General features: G+C 50.6%; 2 protein-coding genes across 9 annotated transcripts in view; both read right to left on the bottom strand.

The window, feature by feature from the left end:
• Positions 1-297: 297 nt before the first annotated feature.
• On the bottom strand, positions 298-12,076 carry CRYGS (crystallin gamma S). 2 transcript variants are annotated; one of them, XM_007052621.4, is made up of 4 exons: positions 11,941-12,076; positions 8,087-8,808; positions 4,984-5,226; positions 298-661 (listed from the first exon to the last, which is right to left on the bottom strand). In XM_007052621.4, exons 2-4 carry the CDS (start codon positions 8,105-8,107, stop codon positions 389-391), a joined length of 537 nt encoding a protein of 178 aa, XP_007052683.2. In that variant the 5' UTR covers positions 8,108-8,808; positions 11,941-12,076; the 3' UTR covers positions 298-388. The 2 variants fall into 2 exon arrangements, with proteins under 2 accessions (XP_007052683.2, XP_043377889.1); XM_043521954.1 differs by lacking the exons at positions 298-661; positions 8,087-8,808 and adding an exon at positions 1,709-3,909 and having other exon boundaries at positions 11,941-12,073.
• Positions 1,709-12,205, bottom strand: part of TBCCD1 (TBCC domain containing 1) — a 31,804-nt gene continuing 21,307 nt past the window's right edge. For 6 of the 7 annotated variants that reach the window (XM_027822600.3, XM_027822557.3, XM_027822507.3 and 3 more), the window contains exon 8: positions 11,566-12,181. The gene's annotated coding sequence lies outside the window, so the exon portion shown is untranslated. Of the gene's footprint in view, positions 3,910-4,983; positions 5,227-11,565; positions 12,182-12,205 lie in introns of those variants that run through there. The other variant, XR_006283595.1, reaches the window with a different exon arrangement.

Genomic DNA, 12,205 nt, shown 5'->3' with positions numbered 1-12,205 from the left:
GGCCCCACCCTCCAGCCCCCCTCCCTCCATCGCTTGCTCTCCCCCATCCTCAATCACTTTCACTGGGCTGGGGCAGGGGGTTGGGGTGTGGGCTCTGTCTGGGGGTGTAGGCTCTGGGGTGGGGCCAAGGATGAGGGATTTGGGGTGCAGGAGGGAAAAGGCTGACACAGGTCAGGGAGGGGAGAATGGTAGCAAAGGTCTAGCCCCTAGCATGAGTGAGGGGTGGCTGCAGGGTGCAGCCAACCAGGGCCTGACCACCAGAGCCACACTGATTGGAAATAAGCAGGACAGGGAGCATTGCATCAGCCACTAGCTTTATTCACAGACTCCACTCAGTTTCCCTGGCAAAGCAGGGGTGTCAGCCCCCACCGGGGAGCTGCCCCACCCCTCACTCTACAATGCAGCGGAAGGACTGGACAGTGGGGGACACAGCCCCCCAATCAACAGGCTTGCGGTACTCCCCCTTCTCCAAGAGGTACTGCCTGCCCCAGAAGTTGGGGTGCTCATAGAATACCCAGGCCCCCTCCAGCACTTTGCAGGCATTGATTTCCCGGATGCGGAACTCGTCCAAGACCGAAGGGCAGTCCTCTGTGGATTCGTACATCTGGCCACCAAAGTCCCCTTTCTCAAAGATCTGAATACGATGCTGGCCTCCACTGGACTGAAACAGGAGACAGAGAGTCACACGTTGCTAGGCACAGCAGCACAGTTCAAGCTCATTCTCCTCTCGCTATACGCAGGGAGCATAGAAATTGCCAGGCTGAATCGGACCAGAGTCCAGCATCCTGCCTCTGGCAATTGCCAGATGCTCCAGAGAAGGGTAAAGGACTCCACAAAAGGCGGATGTAGGGTAATCTACCTCCCAGGGTTTTGTCCTAATCCCTGGTAGCTAGGGATTGATTTACACAGTAGAGCAGGAGGTTCTGTTTCCCTCCCAGAACTCCGAGTACCATCAGCTGTTATACCACAACCCCCTTGCTCATTGCGCTCCTGTGCAAGCTCCTTCTTCATGTCCCAGTGGCTTTGGATGGAGGCTGCATGATGCTGCTGGCCATGGAGACCCTGGGTTTGCATGGGACTGTGCTGTTTTATGAGCATCAAAGGTGGACAATTAAAGGGGCCTCATTATGCTTGAGAGGCAAGAAACCTCCCTTCTCCCCCTCTCCCCCCAACTTTGGGGAATGCACTGATGGGAACGTAGTGACTAGGAGAGGATAGGGGGAGGGGGAAGAGGTCGCTCCCAGGCGTATAAAAGACAGGCCCAACCAAAACAATCAACTGGCTTTCCAGTTCACCTGAGTTAGTTTATTGCTCCTCAAGGTGCCCTTGGGCTCCCCCAACCCATCTGGATTTTATTGCTGTGCCAGTACCAGCTCCTCCACTGCCCAGAGGCGTTAACACTTAAGCATGGCCCTGCAGGCTCAGAGGGTCTGATTCTCCCCTGCTTTACACCTCATGTAGTCACTGGCCCATCTGCAGACAGTGCCAGATGCTGCCATCCTGCTATGCCAGCGTTAGGATCCCTGGGTGGAAAAGACTGGATGAGGGGCCGGGCAGGGCAGACCCAGGCTCAAGGGGGCAGAGCCAGGGCACTGCTGGTAATGGATAAGAGATGCACTTTGGCTGGCACCAGCTGCACTTCAGCGTTTTAAACTGATTCCCTCTGTGGGGAGGTTGACTGATTTAACCCTTCGGGTGCTGCAGGGTGGCCCAGGGCAGTAAGGAGTCAATGAGATGGTGACAACCTGTACTCGCATTTCACGTGTACAAGGCATTATATTTGCTGAGATTTCAAGCACTGAATAGCCTTAAGCGCTACAAGAGTGTTAATTCCCAGCTTCCTGTGCAACCTGGCCCACCTCATCCCTCCCTCCCTGGTCTGTTACCAGCACCAGCCTGAATGCCACCATTTCCCATAGGGGTGATGAATTGCCTCTCCTCAGGGCAGCCTGTTCCTCTTGCCCTCCCCACCGGAAAGGAACGCTTCACTGCTGCCTTGGATGCACTGGAGTCCCATGCCCATGTGGGGAAGTTTCCCATAGCTCACACTCATCTAATGACCCCCTAGCTGAGTGCCCCCATCAGCTGGCTCTTTCAAGCACTGATCACAGTTGAAGGCAGTCACATACCGCTACGAGGCCTTGGCATTGATGAAGGCAGCACGGGAGGCCAAAGACTCTAAACCAGGTCGCAGCCGACTGGGTTAATAGTCAGAATTACAAGTTAAATACTTCCACCCAGTGTTTAATTATAGAATATCAGCAGGTCTCCACCACTGTTAAAGCAAGCGGGAAGGGGCAGCTCTTTGAGACCAGTGGTAGGGGAGGTGCTGTCCTCGGGGCCTACCCAGCTGTTCCAGAGCCCCCTAGAAGAAGGTATGCTCTGGCTAGAGAATGCTGGAGCAGCTGCTCATGCCCCAGTCCTGCCTCTGGAAGATGGAGGCATGCAGTATTTAATGGGTTAGATTTCCCTCCTCTGGCAGGGGCAATGCTCTAGGCACTAGCTGGCTGGACACTGGTTTATCATCTCTTAGTTTACAGTTATTGGTTGCTACAGGGCATCACTGTTAAGCACACTGATTGCCATGGCCCCCGCACCTGCTCCGTGACCTGCGTTTTTAGGGATGTTCTTTATTCCATACTTAATAGTTTATAGGGCAGCTGAACTACAGAGCTACAAAGCAGCATTTGATCAGATAAAAACATTTCCAACCAACACATGCAGGACGCTGCAAAGGGGTCCTCTATACCATCAGTGAAACACTGCTGAGCTGCATCCCTTTCAAAATCAGCTTTGGCCTGTACTTTTGATGCTCCTGGCTTTTATTCCCTGCCAGTGGAGAGGGTAACATGAATGCCAGCGGCAGATGAAAGCTTCCCTGCTCTTCACAGCCTAGTCATGGCAATGGGTTCCTCGTGCCAGAAGGGCAAAAAAGCCAGCCAAGCTCTGTGCTCTCCTTTGATAGCCATGGGAGCTTTCAGCATAGACTGAGGAACGGGGATGCCCTGGGAAAACTGCCTGCACTTCACTTAGGGTCCCATTTGCCTGTACTCCGGGGTAGACACCTTAATTACCCTGTCACACCCTGCCAGCCTAAGTGCCAGGCTACCCCACATTCCCTTCCTCTAAACTTCTGGAAGGGAACCAGCCTTCCCATCCACCTTGTGTCAGCTGTTTCTTTCACACCACTATTGAGCGTTCTCTGCCCCTTGCTGACTCAGCAGGTTGCCCACAAGGTGAGCTGGTGCCAGCACAAGCTGCAGGATAGAGCTCACTTCCACTCCTGTGTAAGAGTGGGTAAGCATGGATTCCTCAGTGAAGCAGGGGCACCGCCAGTATTCCAAAGGCCAGGCCCTGTGCTCTGCGAGTGCTAGCAGGAGCTACTTAAATGCTTGGATGGAGCAATTTGCAACCATGGTAGAATGAGAAATCTTAGATCCAATGTTCCTGCATTTAGTGCAGGTGCCTGAGGTGAGACTGTGCTTAAAATTCCCCTTTTGTACTCTCTAGTCTTGGGCAGTTGAGGGACTGCTCCCCATGCTCTGCTAAAGTTCCTGAGAAGCAAGAACAGCGCTCCGTGAGCTGGGGCTGTTCTTAGGAGCCATTTCCACCCATTTCATGCTCCTTTCTGCCTCCAGCATGGGGAAAAGGGGACTCTGCCCTCTACGAGTAGGGGACTCTGGCCTCTACTAAAAGTCTTGTATCAAAACGCAATTGGCTTTATTTAACATCCTCACTGTCCTTCCCAGCCCCTGCTACAGACAGCGAGCTCTATCCATGCAGGCCACACACACGTCATGAGGCAGCTGGAAGTTTGACTGAGTGAAAGGGATGGAGCCTGTGTCCAGCTGAGTCAATGGGGAAAGCAGGCAGCATGCTGTCTCGTATCTCCAAACATACTTTGAATCTCTAGGAAGAGGGGGCAAGTGGTTTTGTTTTCAATCAACTTTAACTAGGACTTTCAATCAACTTTAACTAGATGGGGTGGGGGATTTGTGCACAGGCAGGCACCTGCAAGCCCTCACCAGCAGAATGCTCCTCGGGGAACCATCCCCTTACCTACACCCCACCTGTGGGGGTGGGGGGCTGAGCTACTCCCTGCCAGCCAACTCCTCTCTCTCGTGCCAGTCGCGCTGAAACTGAACGACCAGGAGATCGGTTCTAGCAGGGAGCAGAGTGGGAAACAAGCTACAGAGGTTCAGACAAACGCAGGCTGGCACAGGCCGTACAGCGGAGATTCTCTAAAGCAACTGAGTGGGGAGCACAAATCCCAGGGATGGAAATTCCCAGGGGGCTTGTGCCCCTAACTGACATAGGTGCTTAGGGAAATGTCACCCTGTGTACACACCAGCTGCTGCAAGCTGCGTCTGCAGGGAAAAGGAGCAAGGAGAGTAGAGGAGCAAACTCAAGAAAGCAGGGTACAGAGTAACCACCTCCCCTGTATAAATTCCAAACCCCAGCTGCCTAGAAGCAAACTGCAGCAATGTTATTTCCAAACAAAATTACACCGACACCTCAATTGTTAGAGGTATCCACTGAAACTTACCTACAACCTGCCCAAAGCAAACTGCTTTTCTCACTGAAATCAGTGGGGGAGTTTCTCTTTATCTGTTGACATCAAATTTCTTTGCCCCACTTCACAGGGCCATGGGGAAGCTCAGAGCATTTCCCTCTGTTATGGATTAGACTGAGCTGCAGCAGCGTTTCGATAGAACTTCAGCTACGTACTACATGAAAACACTGCAGCTTTCCTGGGAAGGTTTTCTTACTCTCCCGGCCTTCCCAGGGTTATGGTTTGTTCACTTGCCCCTAAGATTGCAACCTTCCGATGATGCAGAAATTGTCCCATGTAACTGTTGGGATTCTGTTACCTCGTTCTCAAGTATATCTAGGAATATCCCACCCGTGTGTTATGGAGGAGGAGCAGCAGCAACACGTGTGCTTTGGGGGAGACTGGGGAGAGGAAGGGAAGGTCAGACTTACTAAGTGAATGGCTTTGCATGAGCTGAGGCGGTCATTAAGGCCCATCCAGCGCTGGTACTCGGGGTACTCGCCATGGGTCAGAACGAACATGTTCCCTGCAAAGTTAGGCCGCTCATAGACAACCCAGGCACCCCCCTCCACTCGGATGGAGTTGCAGCGGCTTAGGTAGGTGTGAAAATCAGGGCAGTCACTGTCACACTCATAGCGACGGCCCTGGAAATGCTTTTCTTCGTAGAAAGTGATCTGAAACACAAGCAAAGCAGAGAGAGGGGAGGTTCCTTCTCCCAAACAGATGGTGACGGCTCAGTCGATGGCTCTTGGGCAAAAGAAGCGAAGAGTCAGGCTGAGGGGGTGAGAACTGCAAGTGCTGTCACTGAAGCAAGCATGTGTTAGTTGAAACCGCACCATTTGAACAAGGCTGACTCCTTAGCTACTGCCTTTAACATAAAGGCGCATCATTAACCATGAGCAGTTAAAAGGGACTGCCCTGGGTAGAAATGACAAAGCTTAATATTATTAGAATGGTTTGAATGACATTCAAAGAAAAAAAGATGCAATTAAAAAAATTGGGGTGGGTGGAGAGGGAAGTATTGCTTTGGTTAAAACCGCTTGCTGTGGGCCCAATCCTGTGACGCCTCATGCCCACCAATAGTCCCTAGAAGAGCAAGTAGCCCGAGGGAAGGCTAGCTTTTGTAACAAGAACTGCAGGGTTGGCACCGCTGTTTGCAACCCAAACACCACAGTCCTGTTCTAATTTTGAAGAATGAAACAGTCTGTTTTCATTGGCCACGCTAAGGAAAATGCAAAAAGTAAACAAACCATCGAGAGGGAAAAAGCTAGTTTGGTTCACATCTCTTGTCATTTTAATTATTTCAGGGATGGTTAGTAACAGAGGTAAAGACATTTAGGCTCCAGTCCTCCAAATACTGTGCGAAAGGGCTACTCGTGTGCTTTAAAGCTAAGCACGTGCATGTTTGCATGATCGGGCCTTATCTATTAACTGCATGATTTTCCCTTTCATAGTTCTCAGAGTCTCTATGTGTAACACACAGCAGCCTGTTTCCACATCCTATGCTATAGTGCCATAACCTGGCCATTTTTTTTTTTGCCACTGAAACAAAGTTTCAAAAGTGAAATTTGTAAGATACATTTGACTTCCCTAATCAAAGTTTTGTAGTCAGAGAGAACAATTCACTGCTCCTGTTTGCAGGCTGTTTCCCATCCCTGATCACAAAGAGAACTGAGAACCCCTGAAGTTTATGTCCACAGGGCAAAGAATGGACTAACAATACAGATCAGTATGTTTAGCCTTAGTGAAAAGAGCTCATAGGAATGTGTAAGGAACACGCTCCTCCCCACGAGCCCTCTACTAAGCTCCTTCACTGCAGGTGGGCACAGATCCTTAGTTCAAGTGAGATGTCTCAGCTCTAACCAGCAGGGAAGTGGCACAGCAGGGAACTGAACTCAGGTCTCCTGAGTCCTAGGCAAGTGCCCTAACCACTGGGCCATCCTGCCTCTCAAAGGACACTATAGTCTCCTGCTCCACACAGTTTAAGTTACATTAGCAAAGCAGCGAGTGAACCTTTGTCCTTGATCTTGATCAGTTACTGTCCGCCAGCAGGCTCAGCCCCAACACCACCAGCTGTCAGACAAAGCACCTTTCCCCCTGCTTAGAAGATAGGTTCCAAAGGTGAAGTAAGTTCTACATGAGCAAATTCTTTTGCCCACCTGATACTCGGGCAGATCTCTGCCTGCCTGCAGTGCCCCATTCTTCTCATGCTGCGATGGGACTCAGAGACAGGAGCAGATGACAAGAATATTATTGCACAGCATGCCTGTGCAGTGTCATTGTGCCCGTTTTACATACGGGCACACAGAGCAATGAAGGGTCACTCCAGCGTGTCCCCCAGTGGGAGCAAGAAGTTCAGAATTTGGCTGTATGCCCAGGGTCACTCAGCGAGACAGCACCCAACTGCGAACCAGCACCCAGGCTCTCAGTCTCATGCACTTTGATCCCTAGGCAGAACGTAGGGTTGTGAGCTACATCCCTGTCTGGTTTAAACCTGCTAGGAGTCCGAAGTGTAGGGCCTGCTCCCACCCACACTGAAGTCAGTGGGAAAGCTGCTCTCAACATCCCTGGGCACAGTACTGTAGTCTGACGGTAGGTCTACCCAGCATTTTGGAGCATCAGACTTGGGCTTGCCGGGCTCACGCTAGCGCTCTAGAAATAATGGTGTAGACAGCACTTTGAAGCCGCAGCTCGGCTAGGGAAGGGTGTGGGCTTCAGAGCCCTAGTGGCTCCTTCAAAGCACTGTCTGCACAGGTATTTTTAGAGTGCTGGCACAAGCCCTGCTAGCCCAAGTCTGTCACCCTGGGCTGGGAGGCTCACTCTAAAACGCTGGGGTAAACATACCCTGAAGAAGCTCAAGTGTCTGGGCAGTGCCCTCTTTGGCAGTATTACACATTTCACACAACTGGTCTCCCCCCGCCTGTGATCAGAGTCAGGCATCAGCATCCCAGCAGCCATGCTGTACTTCCTTCTCGACAGCCTGACTATGGAGCATACACTGGTGCTGGCTGCTAGCTTTGGAACTCAGATGCTTTGCAGACACTCTGGACATCTTCCCGCAAGCTTGCCACTCTCTTCACGGCACAGCAGCCCTCCCCAGTAAGACACCGAGGAGAGCATGAGGCACTGGGGCACATTTGAAAGTCTCCCCAACAGCCACAGCATTCGCCTCCCACCTCCGCTCTCCTGATGTACTGTAGTAGAAAGAGAAATATCCAGTGTGAAGAAAAAGGGAGGAAAGACCATCTTTGTCACTCAAAATACAGCCCTGTATTTTAAATAGTCATTTTATCTCTCTGAGCGAGCTTTCGGTTTGAAAAGCTCCTGTCCCCAGTGGAAAAGCCACGTACATTTTTGAATCACTTGCTTTTTATTCATTGATCTTCTTTCAGAGAATTAACAGACTCTTCTACCACTGCGCTAAATTCTGCTCTATTACCCTAAGCTCCTGCTACATTTCTGCCATGTTTGTAAACAAGAGCAACTTCCTAAGTTGCATCTTTTCCCCTCAGAAGGATACACGAACAAACTTACCCTGGTTCCTGTTTTGGACATTTTCCGTTCTAGGCACTACACCCCAGTTGCTGCAGGAATTCCAGAAGCAACTGCAAAGGGCCAGAATCTGGGAGGCCCTTTTTATAAGGCTCCTTTTGTACCAGACATTTGCTTTGTCATGAGAATGGGATCCAAGAATTAAGTCAGTGATGCTAGGGCTAGGGATTGTTTCTAGAAAAGCAAACAGGATTAGGGAATAAAGGGAGGCTTCACTATACGCTTTATTTTTTTGCTATTGCATCATCAGGGCAGAATGGTCTGCTGAGTCAGAACACCAAAACAGTCCAAATAAGAAGCCTAGGGGGATGACACAGTTTGGCTGCTCTCTCTGCTTTGAACATTCCAATAAAAGATCACCACCGACTAGGATCCAAGGTTCCGAGGTCCTACGCCCCTCTGTAAAAAGGAACCAAGCCTTGTGAGAGGACATTTTCTAACTGTCGCAAGGTGCAGTGGGGAGATCATAAACACATGCTCAGCTGAAAGGTGGGAAGAGAGCTGGAGAGAATGGCCTCTGCTTAGAGGACACTATCTGAAAGCAAGTAACAGGATCGTCTGTGCAGCAGTGATAACACTGAACTGGGGCAGTGTGGCCTAGTGGATAGCGCATTGGACTGGGACTCATTCTATACCTGGCTCTGCCAGCAGTCTGCTGGGTGACCTTGGGCCAGTCACGTCTCTCTGTGCCTCAGTTTCTCCATCTATAAAATAGGGAAAGAAATACTGACCTGTGTAGAGTGCTTTGAGATCTAGGGATCTCTAGATAAGACCTAGGCATTATTTCCTATAGCACCCTCCATCTGAGGGGCTCAAACTGCTGCTAAGAACATTAACAGACATACCCGAAGGAGGGATTTTTATCGCCATTTTATGATGGGGAATGTGAAGCACAGAGGGATTAAGTGAGGTGTCCACAGTCCTACAGGAAGTCCATGTCAGAGTCAGGCACATCCTCCTTAGGGACACCCTTACACTGACGTGATGCACTGGGCTAGGTAAATACTTACCACAATCAGAGCGGGGCACAAAGCATGGAACACAGGGGTGCAGATGTCTGTGCCCCCAGAAGTCACTCTGTTATAACTATAAACACCTCTCCAGCTATTGCTGGCACCACTCCAAAGGCTTAGAGAGACAAAGACAGCAGATGAATTTGGCAAGCAGCGCCTGAACCATTCAGCTGTTATTTCAAGTCTGTCAGAACGGATCCATTTCATCCCTTTGATTCCACATGCTGCCGTCTAAACCAGCACACCTTTAAACCCTGCCAACTCCAGAGGCACCCTGGGGCCAATAGGTTGAACTAGATATCTGCCCAATGGCATTCCATTCTCCTTCCTGCCTAATCCTTTAAGTATCAGGGTCTGTGGCTTACACACACTGGTTTTCTGCTAGCACGTGAGGCCACTCACCACCATTAATCCAAGAGCTGTTTATGAAGATTCCAGCATCCAGCCTAGGACCCAGCTCCCACTGAAGGGAGCTACAGTGGCTCGGTATATTAATCCCAGAACTGGATTCCCTTTTGCTATCCCACGTCCCCCATTTAAATGCTGAGTAGGTGCACATCAGAGCCAACACCTCCATTTCTTCCCTGGGCCTAGGACAGACTTCCACTTGGGGAGGGGGTGGGGGGAAGGCAAGGGATGGGGGAAAGGGAGTTTGCTTGAGTAAGTTGTCCTGTGGGGGGCAAAATTGTGACATTACAAAGCTATGAAGGTCTGTTGCCAAATTAGATTTTAATCATCATCCTGCAAACGTGTAAGACAGAATCATCATCACCACTTTGGATTGGGTAGTAACCTGAGGGTGTAGCTGGGTTTGTCCCACACCTCTAAGAGCCACATCCAAGTCTTACCTTCACTTGTTACTCAGGCAAAACAAATGCCCACTGATGGCTAGGAGAGTTTTGGCTGAACACCAGAAGGCTAGATCACCAGCTGCTGTCAATCAGACATCACTCCTACACTGAAGTCAACGGAGCTATACCAATTTGCACCAGCTGAACATGTGGCCCCATTGTCTCTCCTCAGACCATACCTCAACCCCCTTCTCCCTCCCACTTACTGGCTCCAGGAGCCTTCTGGAAATGCTGACTCATGCATGCATAGTTCCAGATGTCATCGAGGCTAGCACATCAGATCCTTTTATCTTCCTTGTGCTCCACACATTTGGTTTCTCTGTTTCACATTTGCCAGTTGGTTGGTTCAGATAAACATCTCACTATGTTGCATGCAATCAATCACGCAGCAGCTTACCTTGTTTGCCTCACTAAGTGTGAGCTGCTCACTCAGACGTACCCCACAAGCCCCTGGGTCAGCTGACTCGAACGTGAGGGGCATTCGCTGAGGGGCTAAAAATTGCAGCGTAGACGTCAAGCTCAGGCTGGAGCCCAAGCCCAAATGCCAGGCTGACTCAGGCCAGCCGTGGGTTAGTTTTTATCCCCATGTGGACATACACTTGGAGACTGGTTGTCTTGAGAGCAGGAAATGAGGGTGAGACCCACTCCTGCTGATTTTCAACTGTGGGAAGCTGAAATATTGATGACAAGAAACGCTGCTCAGATCAAACTACTGTCGTGTCAGGGATGCCATGGCTGATACTATACTCACTGACCTCCAGGATTGAGATGTCTCACCCACTGTTGCTAAGGGAATTAACGTTCCCCCCCACATGAAATATGACCACGTTTATATGTCATTAGAGCACCACAGGAGCTAGAACCGTAGGTGGCTGGTGAAAATATTCTTGGTGGTGGGAAGAAATGAGTCAAAACAGTCAGATGCTGCTCTCCAGTGCATGTGTGCAGGTTGCTCTCTCCATCCCAGCCTGTGTGCAGGGGAGGGCTGGAGAGCAATAGGAGAATGAGCCCCCCTCACACGCACAGGGCTGAGCCTAGCTCTCCACTCTGGCCTGTTGACTCTCAGGATTCACAGATTTGCTGTGGCAGGCTCTTCTAAATGGGAGGGGGATGAGTGGGGGGGCTGTAACAGGAGGAGGTTTTGTGAGGCTTGAGTTTATTTGGGGCAGGAGGACAACATTGGGTGGGGGGTTATTTGGGAGCTGGATGGCTGTGTCTGGCTCCTTTCTCTGCAGCCCCTTCCCTCTTGCTCACTCCTGCCCTGCCTGGCACCAACTCCAGAGCCAGTTCTGCACCCAGGCAACAGCAGAGAGGGCCTTGCCCCCACCACACCAGCACTGGGCATGGCTGCACTCAGGAGGGACTCTGCACCACGCGGGGACCTGGCACACCCTTCTTGCTGCTGCCTCTAGCGACTCTCCTGCTTGTCCTGCTACTTGGCAGGCAGGCAGTTCCGTGCCAAGCCAGCTTGGAACTGCCAGAGGCAGAGCTTCACCCACTGAGCTGGGCTAGGGTTGCTCAGATCTAGAGGGCTGAGCCCCCTCAATCCTTGGCCACCTCATTACTGAGAAATCTTTTCGTAGGAAACATGCCTGACTTGGCTTAATATTCCATTTATTGACATTTCACAGAAGCAAGGAGGAGGCAAAGAAAAAGAACTAGGCAATTTCATGAAACTTCATCCTTTAAGTGCTAACGCCATCTCCACATAGAAAAATACCTCGAGTTCATTTTACACACTGGAGACAGGGGAAAAAAATAAATCAAACATTTGATTCTCATTTATGAAAGGGAGTAACAAGCTCTTCCCCAGACAGGTGCACACAACAGCCTCATGTCCCTGCGGCCAGTGTCATACCAAGGTGAGTGCTTTCGCAAGATACGTACATGCCCAGAATTTTAACTAGGCACCCACCCTGCCTAAGAGGCCCACAGTAAACCGCAGGCTTGTCTTTGCATCACCTTTCCTTACCACGCAATCCTTCATCTGGTTTCCTCCTGAAGCCAGCTGGAGTTGATGTATCCCAGGTCCTGGAAAGGAGCAAGGTGATGCAGTGATGTCTTGAACAGGACAAAAAAGTGTCCAGCTCATGCTGATGCGGAGGTCCAGATATCCTCATTAATTTGCAACACCATGGGAATGTCTAACCAGCATGGCCTCAAAGTATTCACTGGAAACCACCGTCAGCTTGTCACCATCCATCTTCACAACTCTGTAACAAAACACGAGTTCACTC

Source organism: Chelonia mydas, chromosome 9 (genome assembly GCF_015237465.2).
Source record: "Chelonia mydas isolate rCheMyd1 chromosome 9, rCheMyd1.pri.v2, whole genome shotgun sequence".
Lineage (NCBI taxonomy): Eukaryota > Metazoa > Chordata > Testudines > Cheloniidae > Chelonia > Chelonia mydas.
Note: the sequence above shows the minus strand (reverse complement) of the source record. Positions and strands in the feature narration are given on the sequence as shown.

Excerpts from the sequence above, each read along its gene's own strand:
- CRYGS (XM_007052621.4), bottom strand. The coding sequence starts at position 8,107 with ATGTCCAAAACAGGAACCAGG. Across the intron at positions 5,227-8,086 it reads TGTCCAAAACAGGAACCAGG|ATCACTTTCTACGAAGAAAA; the intron begins GTAAGTTTGTTC and ends CTTGTGTTTCAG. Across the intron at positions 662-4,983 it reads CATGCAAAGCCATTCACTTA|TCCAGTGGAGGCCAGCATCG; the intron begins GTAAGTCTGACC and ends CTCCTGTTTCAG.